The sequence below is a fragment of the Choloepus didactylus genome (assembly GCF_015220235.1).
Source record: "Choloepus didactylus isolate mChoDid1 chromosome 26 unlocalized genomic scaffold, mChoDid1.pri SUPER_26_unloc4, whole genome shotgun sequence".
NCBI lineage: Eukaryota > Metazoa > Chordata > Mammalia > Pilosa > Megalonychidae > Choloepus > Choloepus didactylus.
Window position 1 is genome coordinate 176426 of NW_023637617.1, and position 26774 is coordinate 203199.

General features: G+C 38.7%; 1 protein-coding gene and 1 pseudogene across 1 annotated transcript in view; both read right to left on the reverse strand.

The window, feature by feature from the left end:
• Nucleotides 1-26774, reverse strand: part of LOC119525804 (zinc finger protein 596-like) — a 65795-nt gene that overhangs the window by 309 nt on the left and 38712 nt on the right. Inside the window, exons 4-8 of the mRNA XM_037824585.1 lie at nucleotides 10835-10919; nucleotides 5277-5403; nucleotides 4453-4545; nucleotides 3842-3924; nucleotides 2599-3403 (exon numbers count right to left, since the gene is read on the reverse strand). Of these exons, the coding sequence (XP_037680513.1) occupies nucleotides 2599-3403; nucleotides 3842-3924; nucleotides 4453-4545; nucleotides 5277-5403; nucleotides 10835-10846 (1120 nt within the window). The 5' untranslated portion in view covers nucleotides 10847-10919. The remainder of the gene's footprint in view (nucleotides 1-2598; nucleotides 3404-3841; nucleotides 3925-4452; nucleotides 4546-5276; nucleotides 5404-10834; nucleotides 10920-26774) is intronic.
• LOC119525802 lies at nucleotides 11091-12253 on the reverse strand (annotated as a pseudogene).

Here is a 26774-nt window from a genome sequence, read left to right on the forward strand (position 1 = left end):
TGGCCATACCCATGAAGTATATGCCTTGATTAGTTTGCTAGAGCCCTTTATAAGAGCTCATACAGGAGATTTCTGCTGCAGCTTACAGACATTTTAAAGACAGCCGTTGAAAGCTGATGCTGATATTTGGAGAACAGCACTTTGAAACACAGCCTGGGAGCAAAAGATGCCAGCCACATGCATTCCCAGCTAACAGAGATTTTTGGGATGCCATTGGCCATCCTTCAGTGAAGGTACCCTATTGTTGATAACTTAGCTTGGACATGATTATGGCCTTAAGACAGTAATTTTGTAACCAAATAAACCCACTTTATAAGAGCCAAACCATTTCTGATATTTTGCATTCTGGCAGCATTGGCAAACCAGAATAGAGCCCATGGTTGGGAAATGTCATGGGGCAAGTCATGGCCAGAACTGCCCAAACACCCATCACCTCAGCCCCCTTAGAAATTTTCCCCTCATTGCCACTCCCTGAGCCACCCTCCTGGAGACAGATAATGGCAACACACTTTTAATGCATGGCATCAGCAAATGCCTGAGCAGGATTGTGGGGATTTTCCATTCCCATGTCCCCAAATAACCCAGGACTTACAATCTTATTATTCTAAGATTTAATTTTACTTACATTTTAAGTTGAAAGACCAATAAAAACATTTAAAAGGGAAAATGTCTGCATCACCAGAAATGACTTCCAAGTAATCTGTTCATTTACCTATGTTCTGTTCATTATTCCTCTGTACATACTTGTTAACAGTATATAAGAATTATGAAAGATCATCATTTCTTGTACATTTGTCAGTTAGCATTTAAAGATATTCTAATTTAACCTAGTTATCATAATTGTGTTTATAGAGTTGTAAGAAAAAATAGAAGTTGAAAATTAAAGTTTTCAGCCAGTTTTTACCTCATAAGTATGTGCATGTGCTAATCTGTTGAACACAATTCTGATTTCCCTGCTTACAACTCATTACAAAAGTCTGCATTCAGCAGTTCCAGATCACCTCACAATCCTACATTTTAATTTATTTTTCATTAACATGTCAAAAGGAAAACTGAATTCATGTTTGAATTTTTTGTAAAGCATTCTTGATTGTTAATTTTCCCAGTCTGATATTCCTGGTGTGAACTGCAGCTGAACACTTTTTCACCTTGATTTTAGTGTTGATGTTTCCTCAGTATGAGAAATTTAACATCAATGGGTAAATTAAAAACACCAAAGACTTTTCTTCATTCTACATATACATAGAATGTATTATACAATGTGAAACATCACAAGTATTCTACACACTGCTTTGTAAGTAAAGAATTTCTCACATTTTTTCATTGAGTAGCCACCCCATCAAATATTATAGCTTGTTCTCCTAGAATATCCTCCTCCTAGTAAGGATATTTCTGTCCATTTTTATGGTTTAGGAGTTATTCCTACTGTGAGCTATACTTGTATACTGAAGGATGGAGCTAAGCTGAAACTTAATATATGTAATTATGACTTTGAGTTCATCCTAAAATAGTAAATCATGTTATTTAAACATAGATTGTAAATAAAAGCATTTACCCATTTATTGCATTGAGAGAAATTTATTACACTCCTGTGTGAATTATTTTATTTTAAATGTTAAAGCTGTGGCTGAAGACTCTTCCATAAGCAAAACATATTTAATGAGTTCTCTGATGTCCAATAGCAGAATAATGCCTAAAGGTTTTCCTACTTAGATGGGAGAAATGTTTTCTCCCCAGTGGTAATTACCTTATGTCATCTGAGACTATCAGTGAAGCATTTCCCACATACATGACAGGTATATAGTTTCTTCTCACTGTGAGTTCTCTCACGTTGCATAAGTTTCCATGTAGATGGAAGGATTTCCCACATGGATGGCCAACTTATGGTTTCTCCCCAGTGTGAGTTTTCTCATTTTGCCTAAGTTTATCATGTACATAGAAGGATTTCCTGCATAGATGGTAGATGTGGCTGCTCTGCAGTGTGAATTCTTTCATGTCGCCTAAGGCTACCATGAAAACTGTAGGATTTCCCACATATATTGCAGACATTGGGTTTCTCCCCAGTGTGAATTCTTTCATGTTGCCTAAGGTTACCACAATAACTGAAGGATTTCCCACACATACTGCAGACATATGGTTTCTCCCCAGTGTGAATTCTTTCATGTTGCCTAAGGGTACCAGAATGACTGAAGGATTTCCCACACATACTGCAGACATATGGTTTCTCCCCAGTGTGAATTCTTTCATGTTGCCTAAGGGTACCAGAATGACTGAAGGATTTCCCACACATACTACAGACATATGGTTTCTCCCCAGCATGAATTCTTTCATGTTGCCTAAGGTTACTCCAATAACTGAAGGATTTCCCACATATATTACAGATATTGGGCTTCTCTCCAGTGTGAATTCTTTCATGTTGCCTAAGGTTACCACAATAACTGAAGGATTTCCCACACATGCTGCAGAGATGTGGTTTCTCCCCATTGTGAATTCTTTCATGTTGTCTAAGGGCACCACAACCTCTGAAGGATTTCCCACATATATTGCAGACATTGGGTTTCTCCCCAGTGTGAATTCTTTCATGTCGCCTAAGGTTACTCCAATAACTGAAGGATTTCCCACATGTACTGCAGATATTTGGCTTCTCCCCAGTGTGAATTCTTTCATGTTGCCTAAGTGTACTACAATGACTGAAGGATTTCCCACACATACTGCAGACATATGGTTTCTCCCCATTGTGAATTCTTTCATGTCGTCTAAGGGTACCACAACAATTGAAGGATTTCCCACACATATTGCAGACATATGGTTTCTCCCCAGTGTGAGTTCTCTCATGTTGTCTGAGTGTAGAACTATCAGTGAAGTCTTTCTCACATACATGGCAGACATATACTTTTACTTCAGTATGAGTTCTCTCACATTGTCTGAGTGTGGTACTATCCATGAAATCTTTCCCACATCTGTGGCAGGCATATAGTTTCTCCACATTGTGAATTCTTTCATGCTGCCTAAGTTTAAAACTTTGACTGAAGGAATTCCCACATACAAGGCAGACATATGGATTCTCCACAGTGTGAATTCCTTCATGTTCTCTGAGGGTAGAACTACCACTGAAGTCTTTCCCACATAGATGGTAGCCATGTGGCTTTTCTCCAGTGTGTATTTTCTCAAGTTGTCTAAGGCAAGAACTACTTCTGAAGACTTTTCCACATAGATGACAGTTATATGATTTACATCCAGTTTGAATTTTCTTATTTTGACCAATGAATGAATGATAATTGAGAACTCTTTGAAATTGTTTGTTTACATTGGGTTTCTTTCCCATGTCAGTCATTTTGGAGTGAGTAAAGTATTCTCCAAAATCATTACTTTCAAAGGGATCCTCTTCATTGTGAGAAATCTGCTGATATAAATGATGAGAGACTGTTAATAATGTGCCCATATATATTTATTAACATAATTCTCTAGTCTAATCATCCAGAGTCTCCAGTTAACCTTCATTATAATAGTTCCATGTACATGGGGTACCACATTCTTGTATGTACAGAATTTCTCTTTTGTATCATCTCAACTGCAGAGCTACATAATTAATTTTGAAAACTTCATTGTGTTTCAAAGAATAGGTATATGAACCATGTTTATGCAATTGTCCTTTTATAAGACTTCACGTTATGGTTTTGAGCTCAGGTTAATGTTTGGCTTAATTGAAACTATCCACAACTTTTTGATGGGAGAGTGAATAATACCATCTATAATTACTCAGGTGATTTTGATGATCTCCTAAATTATTCAATCCTATCTCTCTAATTGGGAGACAAATGCTCACAATCATGAAACTTACCTTTGTCTTGTTAGTATATGTGTCTGTCTTAGAGATATGCTGCATGGTTATCATTTCTTCTTTTCTATGGTCATTCTCCTTACCTGGAACAATTTTAAAAGCATTTTAGAAAGGCATAAACAGAATGAAATATTTGAAAACCCTCAAATATCATGTGATTATTTTTCAAATACTGTCATTTAGATTGGAAAACAATGTAAAATTAAGGTGTACTTTAGGAGGTAGAAAACTTTTCTGGGAATTGACAAATAAAATATTTTCAGCATTAAAGTAAGGGAAAATAAGAAGATGGGATATTCAGTGGTAAAGAAAGGGAAAATCCTCAAACAGGAGGACCAGAACACAGGCCATTATGGGAAAGTTTAACTCCTCTAAGTACAGAAATATCCTTTCCCTAATTGAAAGGCAATCACAGATGGATTCTTGAATAGAAATTGATACATGTATGGAAAAATTACACATTTAAGAAGAATTTCCCTCACATTCATAGCCTACATTTCAGAGACTATCATTCAGTTCAGGAAAGTTTATGTTGATACTTTTAAGGACTTGCTCATTCAGTGACAATGCCTCCCCCTCCTCATAATGAAGCACAGAGTCTTAGAACTCACCTGGATTCTGTACTTGCAGAAACCTTAATGCTTCTCTCCACAGTTCTCCTTGTTCTGACTGTGAAAGCACTTCTGATGTGCAGAACTGATACCCTATTTATGAGAAACAGAAGCACAGATTTTGAGATCTATAGTGATATAGGTTCATGATAATCAAGTCCAGGGCAGACTATGAGGAATAGAAAGTAAGCTCTTATGAACAGCACAAGGAAGTATAATTTAAATACAGTATACTGAAAATCCTTTTCCTGCAAATGATGATTCTTGACCTTCAGTGAAAAACACTAAGGGTATATTGATGCCCATGCCTAAATTCATGGACCACAGTATCCTCAATATTTTCATACCAGGAGAAATTATGATTCCAAAATGGTTGAAGTATATTTAATAAAAGCATCAAATAAACATAAGCTCAACCAAAACAATCTATGTTCCATGTGGAAAACAGTATGTCTTCTGTCTGCCAAAACTTCACTACAGTCCCTAGGGAATAATAATTACCTACAGAGTATTTATTTTGTCAATAGAAATAAAATTTATTGCATTCTCACATTGTTATTACTGTTAGAGATTGAGCAGCAAGAAAAACTTGGAATTTTAGAGCACAAAATCACATGCCACTGGTGGGACACATAAGACATAAGGAACAAACAAAAACACAAAGTTTCTTTTAAGTACCCATAAGAGTTATGAAAGAATCAGAGTAGAGATCAGTGTGGCACATGGGGCCATTGCCTTGATACTTGAACAACTTGATGCTGGATTAAGTGGATGGATGGATGAATAGATAGCTGTATATAGACAGAATATTTTGAGAAACTCACCCATGAACACAAGATGATTGATATTCTCTAGCATAACATCTCTGAACATCTTTCTCTGGTTCATGTCCAACATGGCCCACTCTTCCTTGGTAAAGTTGATAGCTACATCATTGAAGGTCACTGATTCCTAAAATGACATAAGGCATTTTGGTTCAGTCAATGCCATCCCTACCGATACCCAGAGTACATTGGATGAAATGAGAGTCCTGAGGAAGGGTGGTGGTTATGTACAAAATGCTCAAACTGTGTTTGGGATTCCAGTTAGATCATTCTTACTGCTTACCCAGCATTTATCAGATATACTCACAGAGACATATACACTCTGAATACATAAAACATCACCATAAGGCAATATTGCAAAACATGTGCAATGATATAACCTGAAAATTTGCCAAAAAACTCTGAAAATAACTTCCAAATGATGGTCATAAAATTTTCTCTTGAGAATTCATAACTCTTTCATCAAATTCAAGGAAATCCACAGACTCATCATAAGGGATATTTTGTGTTATGCCTCAGAATCCATCTTATTTTGGCCAAGACACTTGCCTCAACACTGACATTTGGGCTAGCTAACAATTTTCCATCCCTGCAGACATAACTCCCCAAGTTTCAAACCTAAATCTTTGGCCATCTGTCTCATCACTGACACGCTTCACCCAGAATATACAGGTGGTCCCAAACTGTAAGGTAATCACGCCCTCAAACCTGGGTCCATGAGTACCCTTCCCTTTTCACAGGCTTTTGCTTTAAACTAACCAACCACTGACTCCTGTGGAAAATCTACTAACTTACACTTTTGTCCCATATTAAAAGCACAATATCAAGGGTCCCTTTTGCTCAGTTGTGTGTTGCCCATACAGAACCAGGGCTGTTCATGTTTCTCACTGGCTCCACATGGCAACCCTCTCTCCCTAGGGTCTTGGAATAATGAACTACTTTTTCATGTATTATTATTATACTCCCCAATTATGTAATACCTGATGTGCAGTCAGATATAAATATAAAATCCAACTTCACCAATTTGAAGCATCTGCAATGACCTCTGTTTCCCTGTCTAGGAAATGGTTTAACAAAATGCAACAAAAATCCAATGAGCTAGACTCAGGCAAGATGGTGGCATAGAGAGGAGTGGAAGCTAAGTAGTCCCCCTGGAACAACTACAAAAAACCAGAAACAACTAGTAAATAATCCAGAATAACTGCAGGGGGACAAACGAGACCATCCACTCATCATACACCAACCTGAATTGGGAGGAATGCCCGAGAACACAGCATAAAATCTGTAAGTAAAACCTGCAGAACCAAGTCGTGAGACCTCCTCCCCCATAGCCCGAGCTGCAAAGCCTCATGGTGCCAGAGAGAAGCTCTCTCCCAGCAAGCGAATATAGCTCAGCTGAGCTCCAACTGGGGTTTCAAGTAGCGAGTGTGAACTGCTCACTACAGGTACACATCCCCAAAAACAGACAAAGGCTTTGGGTGATGACTGACCTGGGAGAGCCAGAGGGTCCCCTTGGACTGGGTATGAAGGGGACTATCTGTTTCTTTTTTGGCTCAGTGGAGAAAGCCCCAGTAATTTTCAGTTTCCAGGGCTGTGACTCGGGGAAGGGCGGAGACAGCACAAGCAGAGAGAAAGACCATTGAAATGCTAATGACCTCCACCTGGGGTGTCTGTCATCTCTAGGAGGAAAGGGGTGGGGCCCTTTCCATTCAGAACCAGACCCCAGAGCCTGAGGGAACACGGCCATACTGCCTCACAACAGTCAAGAATTATAGGCTGACAGGTGCCACCTGCTGGGCAGAAAAGCACAGTGACCCAAGGCATCAAAGGGTGGAGCAATTTTCTAAGACACACCTGCAGGGAAACCAGATACTGAATATTTCTTCCCTCTGGGACCTGAGCCTGTTCTGGTCTGGGAAAACCTGATTTGGATAACCAAGGAAACCATGCCTAGACAACAGAAAATTACAACCTACACTAAGAAAAACAAAGTTATGGCCCAGTCAAAGGAACAAACATACACTTCAACTGAGATACAGGAATTTAAACAACTAATGTTAAATCAGTTCAAAAAGTTTAGAGAAGATATTGCAAAAGAGATAGAGGCTGTAAAGGAAGTACTGGACATGTATATGGCAGAAATCAAAAGTTCAAAAAAACAACTAGAAGAATCTATGGAAATGAAAGGCACAACACAAGAGATGAAAGACACAATGGAAACATACAACAGCAGATCTCAAGAGGCAGAAGAAAACACCCAGGAACTGGAGAACAAAACACCTGAAAGCCTACACGCAAAGGAGCAGATGGAGAAAAGAATGAAAAAATATGAGCAACGTCTATGGGAACTCAAGGATGAAACAAAGTACAATAATGTACGTATCATTGGTGTCCCAGAAGGAGAAGAGAAGGAAAAGGGAGCAGAATCAATAATAGAGGAAATAATTAATGAAAATTTCCAATCTCTTATGAAAGACATAAAATTACAGATCCAAGAAGTGCAGCGTACTCCAAACAGAAGAGATATGAATAGGCCTATGCCAAGACACTTAATAATCAGATTATCAAATGTCAAAGACAAAGAGAGAATCCTGAAACCAGCAAGAGAAAAGCGATCCATTACATACAAAGGAAGCTTCATAAGACTATGTGCGGATCTCTCAGCAGAAACCATGGAGGCAAGAAGGAAGTGGTGTGATATATTTAAGATACTGAAAGAGAAAAACCGCCAACCAAGAATCCTGTATCCAGCAAAGCTGTCCTTCAAATATGAGGGAGAGCTCAAAATATTTTCTGACAAACAGACAATGAGAGACTTTGTAAACAAGACACCTGTCCTACAGGAAATACTAAAGGGAGAAATACAGGGTGATAGAAGACAAGACTGCGTGGTTTGGAACACAATTTGGGAGATGGTAGCACAACAATGTAAGTACACTGAACAAAGGTAACTATGAATACGGTTGAGAGAGGAAGGTGGGGAGCATGTGAGACACCACAAGAAAGGAGGAAAGATAAAGACTGGGACTGTGTAACTTGGTGAAATCTAGAGTATTCAACAATTGTGATAAAATGTACAAATATGTTCTTTTACGAGGGAGAACAAGCAAATGTCAACCTTGCAAGGTGTTAAAAATGGGGAGGCATTGGGGGAGGGATGCAATCAGCATAAACTAGAGACTGTAACTAATAGAATCATTGTATTATGCTTCCTTTAATGTAACAAAGGTGATATACCAAGGTGAATGCAGATAAGAGGTGGGGATAGGGGAGGCATGTTAGACACTTGACATTGGTGGTACTGTCTGATTCTTTATTCTACTTTGATTTAAGGTTATTTTTCCTTTTGCTGCTTCCTAGCTGTCATTTTTTTTTTCCTCTTTCTTTTGCCTCTCTACCTTCTTTGACTCTCCCTCCTGCCTTGTGGAAGAAATGTAGATGCTCTTATATAGATAGTGGTGAAGGTGGTGAACACATAAATGTATGACCATGCAGAAAACCATTGATTATTTACTTGGGATGGAATGTATGGTGAGTGAACAAAACCATATTAAAAAAAGATGGGTTGAATGACAAAACCTCGAGGGCAATATACTGAGTGAAATAAGCCAGACACATTAGGACAATTATTACAGGGTCTCACTGACAGGAACTAATTATGTAAACTCATAGACATGAACTATAAGGTACCAAGATATAGGACGAGGCTTAAGAATGGGGAGTGGTTGCTTAATATGAGGAGAATGTTGAATTAGGATGAACTCAAATGTTTGGAAATGAACAGGGGTGTTGGTAGCAAGATGTGAGAATAACTAACAGCACCGAATGGTGTGTGAATGAGGTGGAAAGGGAAAGCTCAGAGTCATATATGTCACCAGAAGGAAAGTTGGAGGTCAAAAGATGGGAATGTATAAAACCGAATCCTATGGTGGGCAATGTCCACGATCAACTGTACAAATACTAGAAATCACTTCCATGAACTAGAACAAATGTATGACAATAGAATTAGAAGTTAATAATAGAGGGGCATATAGGGAAGAACTATATACCTATTACAAACTATATACTACAGTTAGTAGTATCTCAACATTTTTTCATAAACAGTAACAAATGTACTATATCAATATCAATACTACGAGCCAACAATTGAGGGGGGTTGGTTAGGGATAGTGGAGGATTAGAGTTTCCTTTTCTTTTTTTCTTTTCTCATCTTTCACTTTATTTCTTGTCTGGAGTAATGAAAAGTTTCTAAAAATTGAACAAAAATTAAGTGTGATGGATGCACAGCTGTATGAGGGTACCCAGGGGCAAGTGATTGTACACTTTGGATCTTTGGATAATTGTATGGTATCTGAACAATCTCAATAAAAAAACAAAAACAAAAACAAAAACAAAAACAAAATCCAATGAGCTGATGATTCTTGTGTAATCAACATTTTTTAAGTAAAAGGGATAAATCTATTATTCATTATAATGGAAGATATAACTGAAGCAAAGTATATAATTCTGCAGAAGTGTACAGTCTTTATACAGAACTTCAGAACAGTATTATTCCTCTTTCAACTCTAAAAACTCAGGTTTTTATTATGGGATATGAGGGTAAGCTGTTTAGTAGGGAAAACCAGGGCCCCCTGAGACTACTATACTAAATGACAGTCCTAGGGTGACTTCCTATGGTAGAAGTCCTCCCATACTCAATAATTACTGGACCTCGAAACTGAAGCTTATATTGTGTCTCTTGTATACTCATCTTGATTCTGTTCAGTGAAAAATAAACTTGTTACTTGTTGCTCTCTTGATAGTTCTTCAAATATTTTCACTGGTCCTAAAATTTTACTATACATACAATACCCTTCCTGGGTGCACAGCTTAAAATAAGGAAACAATATTTCCTGTTCATTGCTTCCACTTACAAAGTTGTACACATGTTTTTTAAAAGAGAGAAAATGGTTAACTGGGGACAAGATGGTAACGAGAATTTCAAACATCTTTTCAAAATGTGAAAATATTCTCTCAAAACTGTAAGAAATATTGAACAAAATAAATATGTTCCTTTTCATTGCCTTTAACTGTCCTCTTTCTTGTGCTCTCTTGAACAGGACATAGTCCTGACCCCAGCATTCATAACACTGGACTCATTGAGCTCACCTGATGAACTATCTGCCTCCCTATTGGACTAAGTCGTGCAATTTCTCATCTCTATCCCTTATGTTCACCACAATCCTAAGCACAGCAATACCACTAAAATAGTGAATAAGTGTATTATTTCCACACTGATGACATAGGATTCATGAAGGAAATAAATCCTCTCATATTTCTTCTGTGAATACACAGCTTTAATAGAGACTGAACAAATTAGTATAAATGGTGGAGAGAAGATTATTTCTTACCCACTCCCTTGTCCACCATAATTATAGCAGAGTCCTGGGTATACACAGTGGATCTCAAATATGTGAGTATACCATGAGTGTACTTAGAATGTGCCAGACCAGTATGGGAAATCTGCATATCTTGAAAAGGGTTAAATTTCAGTAGAAATAGCAATTCCCACTACTCACCATTGGTTTCATTGTCAGTAGTTCTGCCACCAAGTATCTCCTCTGGGTTTTCACTCTCAGACAGTCCAAGCACTAAACATCCAAGCTGAGGATAAAGCAAGAAGCCATGAGAATCAAAACTTGCCCTATCATATATTCTCAATTCTTCACCTGGAAACATCCCCCCCACCAGTTCAACCAAGAGAAACATGTAGTCTACTCTAAAAGAAACAGAGGAAGGCCCTCATCTCCTAAACTCATGTATAAGAAGGCTATGGATTATGTTGCTACTAATGAAAATGTGACAACAGATATCTTATAAATAATAACATAAAAATCATTGTGTTTCATGTGTTAATTATCCCATGGTGCTCAAAGTCTTTCAATCTCTCCATGATTCAAAAATAGGTATCTTACTTGAAGAGTTAGCTGCTTTGCATCTACCCAGCATCTAGAACCAATTACAGCTTCTTAACTCAGCTGTGAATGAACTCCCATAGGTATTTGGTAGCCATGTAGCCAGTAGTTCAAGACTAGGAATCCCTGAAGTGGGTAAAAGTGCAGACTGTTATCTGGAGGTGTAATGTATGTTTTGGAGGGAGAGTTCATCTCATTCTGGGCACTGGGAGGCACAGTTAAGAAATCCCTAATCAAAATATTGTCATTATGAGAGCTGCTGATAATCTGAAAGTCATCATGCTGAAGCTGAAACATATGACCAGAATGTTCCACCAACATGCACAAACACAAAGTGCTTGCTGGTGTGCAGGGGTCAAGAGTGGCTTGCAATTTCCAAACTTTAATTTTCCCATCATAGACCCTGCTGACAATCCTCTTGTTATCAAAGTGGATGCAGTGGACCAATTCTTCATGTCCCTCTAGGACTCTTAAACACGTGCCACATTCAATATCCCATAGCGTAATGGTATTACCTGATGATCCACTAACAACTAGCTGAATCCTGCCTTACTTGTGCCCATTCAGAGCACAAACAAATTCATAGGTACTCATGCCTCACACTTTGTTGGTTCTGTCACCAGAGGAGCACATGATGTACTTATCATCAAAGTCTACCACATTGACAGAAGTGCAGTGGCCAACCAGGACATGGCATAATGTGATATCAGTGGCAGAAGCCATGTCCCACATGGTGGTGATGAAGTGGTCCTTGGAACAGGTCACCATGAGTCCATTTCTGAACTGTAAGAGTAATACAGTCTTATTGTGGTGGATCAGCATATGCAGAACTTCACCTTTGTTCACACCCCAGACTCTTACCGTAGAGACTGAAGAGCCAGTTACAATGACTTGTTCATCATACTGGAGACAAAGGACAGAGCCTCTGTGTCCCATTAACACTTTCAAATATACCAAACTGGTTTTATTCCAAATCTTAATAGAATTATCTCATAGGCCACTGATTTTTTTTTTCATCACCATACTGTAAACAGTAGACACCTTAACTATTTTCAGAGTGACACTGAATCCTCTGGAAGTTGTGTCATCCACACCACCAGTTAGATTCTATAGTCTCTATATCATGGATAATCTTTGGGTATAATGACATACAAAATGAACTGGGAGAGCCATCTGTGGGTCTGTTTTTAAAAAGGTACTGACCCTCTTTTTTCCAAATGTCTCTTCCGTAGAGGATCTGTGCATACAATTCATTCAATCATCTTCTTCCAAAGAATTCCTTCTGAGATCACTCATTGACATTCTTTACAAACCAGGTCTGTTGCACACAGAGACATGGAACCCAGGTAGGAAAGAATGTTTTCTGCTATGTGATGTAAGCCTTGCTCTGGTAAAGCAGTAATAAACTCCTGCTGCAACTTGGGCTTCAGGTAAGAGTTAATATATCTGTGCTGATAGTGAAAATGTTCTGCAAATTCCACTTGATCTGATTCAGAGTACTGATCAAAGTATTTAATACACAAGTCTTTAATCTTTCTGGAGATGATCATAGATGATGTTCCATTATCTGGAAAATATTTTGTACTTCAGATCCACCAATCCAGAATGAATGGGTGTATTCCCTTTCAGACTAGTCTGAGAGAAGATAGCAGTCAAGAATCCTCCAAGATTCTTTCTGTTTATGGTATCCAGCTTTCTTCAAAAAAAATGCCAAAAATACACTCTGGCAACATGAGCTCAATAGTCTTGTACTCATTCACTGAGTCAGGCTACATGGTGGTCCCAGCATCCCTGCCTCACTTTCCCCACACAGCAGTGAATGGCTCTGGTGGAGGAGGTGACAGCAGAGGCAGCAGAGGCCTAAAGTGTTCTAAATCAATGAGGGAAAAAGTGATAATCTGTAATAGAAAAATGGGGCAATGATATAAACGATTAATAGAAGAAAAAATACAAATGAGAAGTGGAAAAAAATTAGCTTTATTAATGAAATAAATGCAAATTAGGATAGTAAAAATGTAGGTATCTCTAAATCATACTGCATGTGGATTTTGGTCTTCTCATGCACATAAATATTGTGCAAATTCTCAGATTCATGAATTTTTCATTTATGATCCAGCATAGGTCCTCCAAGACCTATCTGTGCCCTCTGGACCCTCACTCCATTCCTGCTCTATCCTCCCCTGGCTTTTTGCATGCACTTGCTGTAAATCATCTTGCTTGAGCACCTTGAGGTTCTTCAAAGACTACTCTCTCAACCCCCTTGACACTGATTTTCAGAACTTTCCCTAGTGGATTTTGATACTGTGCAAGTTTGAAACTCTTTTGGACCCCAGAAGAGACACAATCTTTAATCCAGTCTTGTTGGGTGAGATTTTTTATTGTTTTTTTTTTCTCTGGAGGTGTGACCACATCCATTCAGGGTAGTCCTTAATTAGATCACCAGAGTTCTTTAGACAGCTGAGATCCCACACAGACCCAGAAACTTGAGTTGTTGGAGATGCAAATAAATGTATATTTGAAGATGCTAAAATGAGAGATGAAGCATAGAGTTTGCACCAAAGATGCTAAGAGAGCACCCCCGGATGCTTAGAGAGAAATGACCTGGAAGAGCAAGCAAGGATGCACAGGAGTTGAGAGACAGAAACTACAAGAGACAGAAGCCCAGAGACATTTTGGAGAAAGCTATTTTGAAACCAGAACCATGGAGAAAAGGAATAGCAGACTCCAGCCATGTCCCTTTCCAGCTGACAGAGATGTTCTGGACACCATCCACCCTTCTTTCTTGAAGGTATCATTTTTGATGCTTTAGTTTGGGCACTTTGTTGGCCTTAGAACTGTAAAGTTGTAACCTAATGAATCCCATTTATAAAATCGAATCCAGGGAGGCTTCTGGAAGATGGCAGTTAGGAGAGACAGGGCAAAAACATCCCCATGAAAAATACTAGATAAAAGACAGAATGTGACCCAGAACACCAGTTTCAGTGATGCACCAGCTGGACAAAGACTTCTAAATCCACAGGGACCATGCACTTGGTAAAACCAGGAATCTGCATTCTGAAATGAGTGAGCCTGCTGGATAACCAGCAGCCATGCTGCAGTATCAAGAAACGGGTTGGCATTTGGAGTTGGACTAGTTTTAAAAACCCAAAAGTAGCAGCAGGTTTGGCAGCAAGAACTGCAGAGTGAAGCACAGAGGTAACTGCATCCTCATGACCTGTGGACATGCATCAATATCTGGTGTGGACAATAGCTTTTCAGGCACCCACTGCTAATTGTCTCAGAGCTAGGAAGGCAGAAGTTAGCAAAAAGGGAAAAATAATCACACCCCATACAGCCATCTCGCCAGCAGGCTGGGAAAACTCCTGACCAGCCCCAGCAACACAGCTCAGATCTGTGCCAAACAACCTGGCACAATTGGAAGTGTTTCAAGCAACATGTGCACATGCCACAATATCTGGCATGGATGATAGGCTTTTGCACTCCCACAGATAATTGTCCCAGAGCTAGGAAGACAGAGTTGTGCAAAAAGGAGGACATTACCATGCTGCAAACAGCCATCCTTTCAGCAGGCTGGGAAAACACCTACATGGTCCTGTGGCCCAGGACTTCCCTTGGGGGATGTGCTCACTTGTGATGTACCATAATCCTCTCTCAGCAGAGGCCCTGGGAGGGCATGGCTTGGAAGAGGGACTCAGAAGTCTCAAGGACCATACATACCAAGGACTTCTGGGCAGTGGCAGAGACAAACCAAGGTAAGACTCAACTGAAGGTTTAGACTCTTACAACAGCTTTAAATCTCAAGGAACACTTAGGAGGTTTGATTATTAGAGCTGCCCTCCCTCCCTAACAACTCAGTCATGTGCCCCACATTCAGGGTGGGCAGAACCAACTACACATGCAAACTTGGTGCACCACTTGGACTCCCATAAGATACAGACCCCCACTCACCACAAAGACACAGCTGGGGAAAACTGGTTTGAGTGGAATAGGTGGCTCATGGATGCCACGTGCTGGTTAGTTAAAGGGTATGCCATCAAGCTGTAGATCTGAAAAATTAGGGATAACTGTTTGCATAAGCCCACATATCCTAAAATAACCCTATCAATTTAAGCAAATGCCAAGAGGCCAAAAACAACAAAATGTTTTTAAGCATATGAAGCAGATGATATGGATAACCCAAACCCAAACACCCAAATCAAAAGATCAGAGGTGAAACAGTACTTGGAGCAATAAACAAAGAACTAAAGACAAACAATGAGAGCATGGCACAGGATATAAAGGACATGAAGAAGACCCTAGAAGAGCATAAAAAGAAATTGCAAGAGTAAATAAAAAGGTAGACAATCTTATGGAAATAAAAGAAACTGTTGCCCAAATTAAAGATTCTGGATACTCACAACACAACAGTAGATGGAGCTGAACAGCAAATCAGTGACCTCAAAGAAGACAGAATGGAAAGTGAAAGAATGAAAGAAAGAATGGGGAAAAAATTGAAAAAATTGAAATGGACCTCAGGGGTATGATAGATAATATAAAACATCCAAATATAAGAGTCATTGGTTTTCCAGAAGGGGAAGAGAAGGGTAAAGGTCTGGAAACAGTATTCAAAGAAATTTTTGGGGTAAACTTCCCAAAACTTCTAAACATAAATACACAAATTATAAATGCCCAGCAAACTCCAAACAGAATAAATACAAATAAACCCACTCCCAGATATATTCTGATCAGATTGTTAATTACTGAAGAAAAGGAGCAAGTTCTGAAAGCAGTAAGAGAGAAGAAATTCACCACTTACAAAGTAAACAGCATAAGACTAGTGACCCCTCAGTGGGCACCATAGAGGTGAGAAGGCAGTGGCATGACATATTTAAAATTCTGAGAAAGAGAAATTGCTAACCAAAAATTCTTTACCCAGAAAAGCTCTCCTTCAAATTTGAGGGAGAGCTGAAACTTTTGACAGACAAACAAATGCTGAGGGAATTTGCTAAGAAGAGACCTGACCTCCTTGATATATTACTGACAGAGAAACAAAGGAAAGAGAGATATGGAGAAAGGTTCAGTATAAAGAGATTCATTATGGGTACATTAAGTGTGAGAGGGAAAAATATATCTGACAACATAAGACAAAGGAGATAATGGCTGATTCAAGAAATGCCTTCACAGTAATAATGTTGAATGCAAATTGGTTAAACTCCCCAATTAAAAGACATAGATTGTCAGAATTGATAAAAAAAAAATGAACCATCAATATGTTGCATACAAGAGACTCATCTTAGACATGGGGACACAAAGAATTTGAAGGTGAAAGGGTGGAAAAAAAAGAAACACATGAAAAAATGTTGAGGTTCACTAGCTATTAGAGAGATGTAAATTAAGACCACAATGAGATACCATCTCACACACAATTACAAGGGCTGCCATTAAACAAACAGGTAACTACAAATGCTGGAGAGGATGTGGAGAATTTGGAATTCTTATTCATCATTTGTGGGACTGTATAATGGTTCAGCTACTCTGGAAAACAGTCTGGCAGTTCCTCAGAAAACTAGATATAGAGTTACCCTTCAATCCAGCACTTGCACTTCTTGGTGTAGACCTGCAAGATCTGAAAGCAGTGATGTGAACAGACATCTGCATGCCAATGTTCACAGCAGCACTATTCACAATTGCCAAGAGACAGAAACAACCCAAATGCCCTTCAACAGATGAGTGGATAAATAAAATGTGGTATATACACATGAGGAAATACCCCAAGGCAGTAGGAAAGAACAATATCATGAATCATATGACAACATGGATGAACTTGGAAGACATAATGCTGAATGAAATAAGCCAGGGAGAAAAAGAGAAATATATGCTACCACTAATGTGAACATTGAGAAATATGAAACAAATGGTTTATAATGTAGAACGTAGGGGACCTAACAATAGAGAGCAATTAGTAAAGGAGTAATTATAACCTAATAAGAACAGATAAGTTATTTTGGGTAAATTTAACATTATGGGAATGCCCAGGAATGACTAAGGTTTGTTAATTTCTGGTGGGTATGGTAGGAACAAGTTCATGGAAATGTTGCTATCTCAGGTTATCTGTCTTTCTTATTCCTTTGCTGGGTTATAGTCTGTATGTTTTCTTGGCATAGAATAGTAACATGTTGGAAGTAATATAGTTATTTTAGGTTACTTGTCTTTTTCTTATTCCCTTGTTTTGGTTTCTTTTAAATGTTTTTACATTGTATGTTTTAAGATTTTTTGATATAGTTAATAGTTAATTTAAAAAAAAATGAAAAAGTATGTAGAGCCCCCTGAGGAGCTGGGGGAGAATGCAGAAGTTTTGGGTTTCCCCACCTTGAAGATTGCTGATGTGCTCACAGACACTGGGTACTGACAGTTTGATGTGCCAAGACCTCTATCACAGGACTTGCCCTTGGGAAGACTGTTACTGCAAAGAAGAGGCTAGGCCTGTTTATAACTGTGCCTAAGGGTCTCCTGAGTTCCTCTTTGTTGCTCAGATATGGCCCTCTTTCTCTAGCTAAGCCAACTTGGCAAGTGAAATCATTGCCCTCCCCTCTATGTGGGATCTGACACCTAGGAGTATACATCTCCCTGCCAACATGGAATTTGACTCCTGGGGAAGAATCTAGACCCAGAATTGTGGGAGGGAGAACATCTTCTTGACCAAAAGGGGGATGTGAAATGAAATGAAATAAGTTTCAGTGACTGAGAGATTCCAAAAGGAGGTGAGGTCTCTCTGGTGGGGACTCTTATGCACAGTGTAGATAACCCTTTTTAGGTTTTAATGAATTCAAATAGCTAGCAATAAATACCTGAAACTATCAAATTACAACCTGGAACCCTTGAATCTTGAAGATGATTATATAACAATGTAGCTTATGAGGGGTGACAATGTGATTGGGAAAGCTATGTAGATCACACTCCCCTCTGTATGGATGGATGAGTAGGAAAATGGGGGCAAGAAAACTGAAGGAGGAATGGGAGAGACAATTTGGGGGTTCTGTTTTTACTTGTTTTGTTTATTCTTGCTTTCACTTTTTCTGTTACAAGGAAAATGTTAAAAAAATTGATCAGGGTGATGAATAAACAACTACATTATGGTAGTGTGATCAACTGTTTATATACTTTGTATGATTGTATGGTATGTGAATAAATCTTAGTAATTTTTTTAAAAATCAAATATCTGTCATTCAACTTCAAAATGATTTCATGATGGGGTTAATAAATTCTAATACTACCTTCATTTGGAGGTGTCAGTGATGTCCATACACCAAATCAATTCTTCAAATCCCCTTTATAAGGAAGTAAGAGGAACACATGGTCATAATATTTATATCAACTCCCACAGTCCTCAGAAGTGAGGAGGCTTAGAAACTAAAGAATGAATGTGCTTGTCAGGATACCCAGTTGCTCCATCTGATAATTTCATAAAATGGTTGCTGTAGTACTGCTCCATATTAATCTTCATTTGTGGGAACATCCCTCCATTTCTCTTTCTCTTTTAATATGTGGTATGTGTGTTTGCATCTGTGTGTGTTTGTTTGTGTGTGTGAAAATATTACTCTTTATAGCCAGTAAATGTTTTCCTAAAACACTGCTAAGAATGTATTCCATGGACAAATGGTAATAATTTGTCATAATCATTTGCTAGCTCTCATTTTTACTGCCCAGTTTACTCCAGAGTTTGTAATTTCAACAGATACTACCAAGGCAAACATTATGTCCCTCTGACTGTTTATAACATTTACCAACTGAAACCTCAATATTCAGTGACTTCAAATACCTGTAATTATTCATGACCACATATTAATTACACGGGCTTAATTCAACAATTTGTATCCAAGGCTCAGAAAAAAAAAAAATCTGTATTATGTGTGATGTTACTGATGTTGAACTGTATTTTTTTATTTTATCTTCATAATAACTCCATTTACAGTTTATTTACAAAGTTAACAAATGACATGATCACAGATTCAGAAATTTCAGAAAATTATAATATTATGACAAAATTACATGGTAGAAAATTACACAGCTAGAATTAGAATTTTTCTCAGCTTTTCCCCATAAATTCCTGGAGTTTTACACATTATGCACAGGTTTTTACATAGAATGTCCCTCTCACATCAAACATCAGAGTTCCCACTCTGGGGCTACAACCTTCTCTCCTAGTTTCTCCACAAAAATACTCTCTATACCAAGATTCTCATACTACATGGAAATGTATACTGCATTGGCCCCTCTCAACAAACGTCATTTGCTAGCTCTCATTTTTACTGCCCAGTTTACTCCAGAGTTTGTAATTTCAACAGATACTACCAAGGCAAACATTATGTCCCTCTGACTGTTTACAACATTTACCAACCGAAACCTCAATATTCAATGACTTCAAATACCTGTAATTATTCATGACCACATCTTACACAATACATGAGTAAGATATTTATCTGGGAATAAGCACAGATTCACAAGTTCTAGAGGTTTTCAAATATACCTGGGAACTGTATTATGTCTTGCTAATTAGATCACTCCTGCGTACTCCATAACTGCTCCAAACTTTCTCCATACCTTTGGAATCTCATGAACTCTATCATTTACCCTCATTTTAAACAGATGAAATTACCTCCCCCTAAGCAGATGGAAAATGTAATTTTTGCCAAATTACACTATAATACCATAATATTTTTAAATATCCCTGAATGCATATACATTATTAGTCACTCCATCTCTCCTATTAAATAGAAAATTCATGGTACCTCTGGCCAAGTCCAATGTCTCCAATTGATCTCAATCTCATGTTTTGTTGTACACTGTATTATTGATTATAAATTAAATTGCCTTTATTAGAAAACTCTTCCTCTCTTCACAAACTCCTCATTTAAGCTCACTTTTGACTCTTCCATTTTGAAAAAAATAAAAACAAGACAAATCTACTGTGTATGCATTATCTATCAAGTTCTAACCCTACAGATCTTCCCTTGACAAACCGAAAGTGCACCTATCATGGCCTCAAAGTCACCTCACTTTTTGATTCATAAAAGTCAAGTCTGATGTCCTCACTAATCACTAGTGATCTACCCATAAATACTCACTTGGAACAACATTATTGGACCACATATCCTTTTTAGAACTTCCTTTTTCCTTTCTTTTTCTGAGATCACATCTCCTGATTGTATTCATACTACTCTAGACACTTTCCCATGTCTGCTGCAAATAACTCCTCAAAGAACACTATTAGAACATCTTGAAACTAAATCCTAACCCTCTTATCTCCCCACTTTATATGCTGTACTGGTCTGTTCTCACATTTATTCAATTTTGTTAATTTCTTCCATTGATATTTCCAAACCAAAAGGCAGAAAACAATTTTCTGGATTCCATTTCAGAGCTATCATGTCTACTTGCTTAATTGTGTGCACCTAAAATGAAATGTATCACAAGATATTATCTTCTTAATAGCCAAAATGTAAATATTACTCCTTCCCCTTTCTCTAATCTTTGTTAAATTCTCCAACAGGCATTCAGTGGCTCATCTTTTACAGGTCATCTAGAAATCACCAAGCCTAATTAAACATTGCTATTATCTCTACTGAGGACTATTTTCACCCTACATTTGAACTTCAATCCACAAGCATACCATCTCATACTACACTCATTTCTTTTCAATTTTAGTTTCAATGAAAATTCCTCAGAAATTCCTTCAATGAACAACAACCAAAGTTAGCTTTGCCCTCCCTCTCCCACTTAATTACTATCCTAATACTCCTTTAGGCAAGTCACCCATTTGCCAGTATGAAAACAATCTATCAATGTATACCTCCATCCAACTACCTATCTATGGTTTCTCTCCCCTACTGGTCTAAATGCAGAAAAATTAAAGTGCTCAATGTTAAGATCTGGCAAGATTCATTTAGACCACTAGGGATACATTTTAAATACAGAGAAATATCAAGTTACAACTCCTAACTTACCCTCAGAATGTCTGCCCAAAACACCTAAGTCAGATTAAATGATGATCTTCTGACTAAATTTTAATTTATGAAAAAAGGGAGGTCTGATCATCTGGGCAAAAATTCTCCCCAATAGTCACCAGATTTCAAATTAAATTGGGAAAGAAAAACAATCAAATTCTTTGTTTCTGTTTGTTAATGCTGCCATTATGCCAAATACCAGAAATGGATTGGCTTTTATATATAAGGTTAATTTGGTGACAAATTTCCAGTTCAAAAGTTAAAAATGTATCCATGCAAGGACATCAAAAAGTGGGTACCTTCACTGAAAAAGGCTGTTACCATTGGGAAAACTCTGTTACCTCTGAAGGCATGTGGATGGCACCTGCTCACTCCCAGGTTGCTTTTCAAAATGGCATTCTCCAAAATGTCTCTTGGCTTAGATTCTCAAGGCAAACTCTGCGCTAACATCTCTGAAGCATCAGCAAAATCTGTATTCAGTGGCTGTCTCTAAAATGTCTCTCTCAGCTACAGCACTGAGATCCTTCTTTCTTAGCTCTTATAGGGCTCCAGTAAGCTATTCAAGACCTGTGCTATATGGGTGGGGACAAACCTCCATGGAAATAATCTAAACAGGGTTATCACCTAGATTTTTGTGCATCACATTTCCATGGAAGCAACCAAATCCAAAATTTCCCAATGAATCAACACTAATACATCAACCCCCAAAAATTGCATTAAACATAGCTTCTCTGGGGACATAATGTATCCACACTGACAGACTCCACACCCTGGAACCAAGCAAAGCATGACCTTTCCTTACACAAAGTACATTCATCCCACCATATCACAGAAACTTAAATCCTTTGAGTAACAATAGGTAAGTACAAGATCCCATTAAAATCAATCACAGGTGTTGTCATGTCCTAAAGCAAAATTCCCCTCTAGCTGTGGACCTGTGAACCTTAGAACAAGTTATCTGCTGCCAATATAAGAAGGAGGAACACCCATAGCATAAAGGTTTCTATTGCAATAGGAAGAAACTGAAAGGAGAATAGGGTCCACAGGACCCAACCAGTTTCTAAAACCCTCAGGAAAACATCATTAGAATTCAAAGTCTGTGAGTCACTTATATAATAATGTTGTATCCTTGGGGCTTCAGAGACCAGGAGCACAAACTTTTCCAAAGGTTTATGCAGAAGCCCCTTTTTCTCCAAATGCTAGGATGAGTGTTTAAACATATCCACACATTGGGAAGACCACCTTCTACTTGGCCCATCTTCCTCCAACATCAATCTGCAGCATGAAATCTGTCTCTCCAGGGCCAATGCTCTGCCATCTCCAAATAGTGGGGAGGTGACCAGGTTCTCCCCCAATCCAGGTGGAATGTGCTTCCCCAACTATGAAACTTAGGTGGCAGCCCAGTTCCTGAGCACCAAGGCAGAGGGCCTACTTCCTAATTCTTGGTCACACTGACCCTTTCCATATGCATTGTTTGCTCTACTCTCCTTGTCTGAGATTTCTTGATGCCAGACCACAATTTCCATGATTTTTTCTTCAAGAATATTTTCCTTCAATTTGTCCCAAATCCATTCCCTCCAGTACAGACTGCCAGTGATTACAATTATAGAGAGCCACAAAAATTGTTGGCTTGGCATGAAGCATGCAAGGGTCAAAAGCATTAGACAATATGACTTTCCACAAATCCTATCTGACAACCACAACTCCAATCCTGGTTTGTACTGAAATAGTGGTTGGGTTCCATGTTTGGTTAAATCCTCATGTAGGGCTGTAGCTTCTGAGATCTGTTTGGAAGCCAGAATTTTCCAAACTATGAGTTTCTGTTTTCTTTCTACCTAGGAGTACTTTCTCAGCTTACCCCCTCCTCTTGCATTTTAGTATATGCTGCAAAGATAAAGTGGGCTACATCTTCCTCATGTAGTTTGGAGATCTCTGGAGCTAAGTATTCCATGTTGTCACTTTCAAATTCTGTTTTCCTTTGGACACCAGGACCCAATCTTGCCAAATTCTCTGCCACTTTGGAACAAGATTCACCTTTCTGCCAGAATGCAACATCATAGTCAACATTTCTGTTCAAAGTCTCATCAGAGCTATCTCTAGAGTCCATACTCCTACCATCAGTTTCTTCAAAGCCTACTAGGCCTTTTCTATCAAGCTCCTCACAATTCTTCAAGTGTCTTCCCCTTATCCATGTAGAAAGTCATTCCAAAAGGTTTGGTATTTGCAAAGGCAGCAAAATTCCTCTCATCTGGTAAAAAAAAAAAAAAAAAAAAATCTATTTCAGTATGCTAAACCTGTTGTTTGGCAAAATGCCAGAAATAGATTGGCTTTTATAAAGGGGGTTTATTTGGCTATAAAGTTCCAATTCAAAAGCCAAAAATGTACCTATGCAATGGTATCAACAAGGTTGTACCTTCACTGAACAAAGGCTGTTAACATCCAAAAATCTGTTACTTCCAAAGACACATGGATGGCAACTGATCACTCCCAGGTTGCATTTTTAAATGACATTCTCCAAAATGTCTCTTCACTTAACTTCTCAAAGAAAACTCTGGGCTATTATCTCCAAAGCATTAGCAAAAGTCTACTTTTATCAGCTGTGCCTAAAATTCTCTCATCAGCAACACTGAGTTCCTTCTGCCTGAGCTCTTATAGGGAGGGCTCCAGGAAACTAATCAAGTGCAGTGCTATATGGATGAGCCCACACCCCCAAGAAAATATCTAAAGAGAATTATCAGCAAAGCTGGGTGGGTCACATTTCCATGGAAAAAACCAAAGCCAAATTTTCCCACTGAATCAACATTAATAGTTCAGCCCCAGCAAGATTGCATTGAACATGGCTTCTCTGGGGGACATAATGTATCCAAACTGGCACATTCCACACCCTGGAACCCAGAAATTCATCATCTATCCCTACACAAAATACATTCATCCCATCACATCACAGGAATTTAATCCTTTCTGTAATAATAGGCAAGTACAAGATCCCATCAAATTCAGTCACAGGTGTTGTCTTCTCCTAAAGCAAAATTCCCCTCTAGCTGTGAATCTGTGAAACTTCAAACAAGTTATCTGCTGCCAATATACAAAGGAGGAACAGTCATAGGAAAAAGGTTCACATTGCCATTGGAAGAAACTGAAGGGAAAACAGGGTTCACAGGAACAAAATAGTCTCTAAAACCCTCAGGGAAATCTTCATTAGATTGCAGTCTGCGGGTCATTTAAGTAATGATGTTGTACCTTTGGGGCTTGAGAGAACAGGAGTCCAACCTATTCCAAAGACTTATGCAGAAGTCTTATTTCTCCAAACACAAGGAAGAGTGCTCAAACATACCCATACTCTGGAAAGACCACCTTCTACATGTCCCCACCTTCCAAAAACATCAAGGTGCAGCATGGAGTTGGCCTCTCCAGGGCAAATATTCTGCCCTCTCCAGATAGTGTGGTGGTGGCCAGTTTCTCCAAAATCCCTGCAGAATATGGTCCCCCCTTTTTGAGACCTTAGGTGGCAGTGAATTTCCTGAGCACTGAGGTGGAAAACCTTCACACTAATTCTTGGGCACACTTACCCTTTCCATATGAATTGGTTACCCTACTCTCCACCTTGCATGTGATTTCTTGACTCCATACCTCAACTTCCATGATTTTCCTTAAGGAATATTTTCCCTCAATTTTTCCCAACTATATCCTCTCCAGGGAAGACTGGCAGTGATTCCAGTAACACAGTTCTCACAAAAAAAGTGTAGGCTGGGCATGAAGCATACAAGGGTAAAAACAATTCAACAATAGGATTTTCCACAAATCTTATCTGGATAACAACATCTCCAATCCTGGATTGTACTGAAATGGTGGTTGGGTTCCATGTTTGGTTAAATCCTTATGTAGGGCTGCTGTGGTTAAATACTTATGTAGGGCTGCTGATTCTATGATCTAACTTTTTGAAACCAGAATATTCCAAGCTATCAGTTTCTGCTTTCTATGTACCAAAGAGTTCAGTTTTTCAGTGTATTGTTCTCCTCCTGCATTTTACTATAAGCTGCAAGAAGAAATCAGTCTACATCTTAAAAAAGTAGTTTGAGATCTCTTGTGCATTGCATCCCAGGTTGCCACTTTCAAATTCTGCTTTCCATCTGACACCAGGCCTCAATCTTGCCAAATTCTCTGCCACTTTGAAACAAGGATCACCTTTCTGCCAGAATGCAACATAATAGTCAACATTTCTGTTCAAATTCTCATCAGAGCTATCTTCAGAGTCTATATTCCTATGATCAGTTTCTTTGAAGCCATCTAGGCCTTTTTTTATCAAGTTCCTCACAATTCTTCCAGAATCTTCCCCTTATGCATGTAAAAAGCCATTTCAAAAAGTTTGGTATTTGCAAAGTCAGCATAACCCCTCTTCTCTGGCAACAAATTCTGTTCCAGTTTGCTAATGCTGCTGTTACACAAAATATCAGAAATGGATTGGCTTTTTTAAAGGGGGCTTATTTGGCTGCAAATTACTAGTTCTAAGGCCATGACAGTGTCCTTGCAAATGTATCCACAAGGGTATACCTTCTCTGAAGAGAGGCTGCTGGCATCCATAAAACCTGTCTTTTTTTCAGAAGACATGTGGTTGGCATGTGTTTGATCCAATTTTCCACTTAAAAAGGGGTTCTCCAAAATGTCCCTGGTCTTAGGTTCTTGGTACAAACTTTGGGCTGCTATCTTCTAAGCATCAGCAAAATCTGCTGTCAGCAGTTGTCTCTAAAATGTCTCTCTCAGCTGCAGCACAGAGCTCCTTCTCTCTGAACTCTTATATGGCTCCAGGAAACTAATCAAGACTGGTGGTATATGGGTGGGACCACACATTCATGGAAATAATCTATTCAGAGTTATCACCTAGAGTTGGGTGGGTCACACCTCCATGGAAACAATCAAATCCATATTTTCCCACTTTATCAACATTAATAGATCAACCCCCACAATATTGCATTAAACATGGCTTCCTGGGGACATAATGTATCCAAACTCTGACATTCCACACTGTGGACCTCAGAAATATATGATCTTTCCAGACAACAAATGCATTCATCCCACCACATCACAGAAACTTACATATTTCAGTAAAAATATGCAAGTACAGGAGGGGCAAGATGGCAGAGTGGTAAGGTGTGTTTTAGTTCTTCTCCAGAACAGTGGGTAGAAAGCCAGGAACTACCTGGAACAGACACCACAGAGGAACTTGAGCTTGGGCATGCTTCATTCAACACTCACAGATGTGCAGAGTAGCTGTGATCAGCAAAATCTGTGAGTTCTTGTGGCCAGGATGCCTGCACCCCACCTGGGCAGGCACAGTCCCAAGGGAGGAGGGGCCTTTGATGCTGGGAACCAGGAGGGAGAAGTGTAATGGCAGCTCTAATTGAAAAGCTCAGGCTCCTGAAAAAATATCTCCAATCATAGAAAGACAGAGACCAGACCCTGGAGCAATCAGCCTGGTGGAGAATCAAGTATTTAAGAATAAACTTACCCAAGGACACAAAAGACCTGTTTAAAGAAAACTACAAGAAACTGCTAAAAGAAAT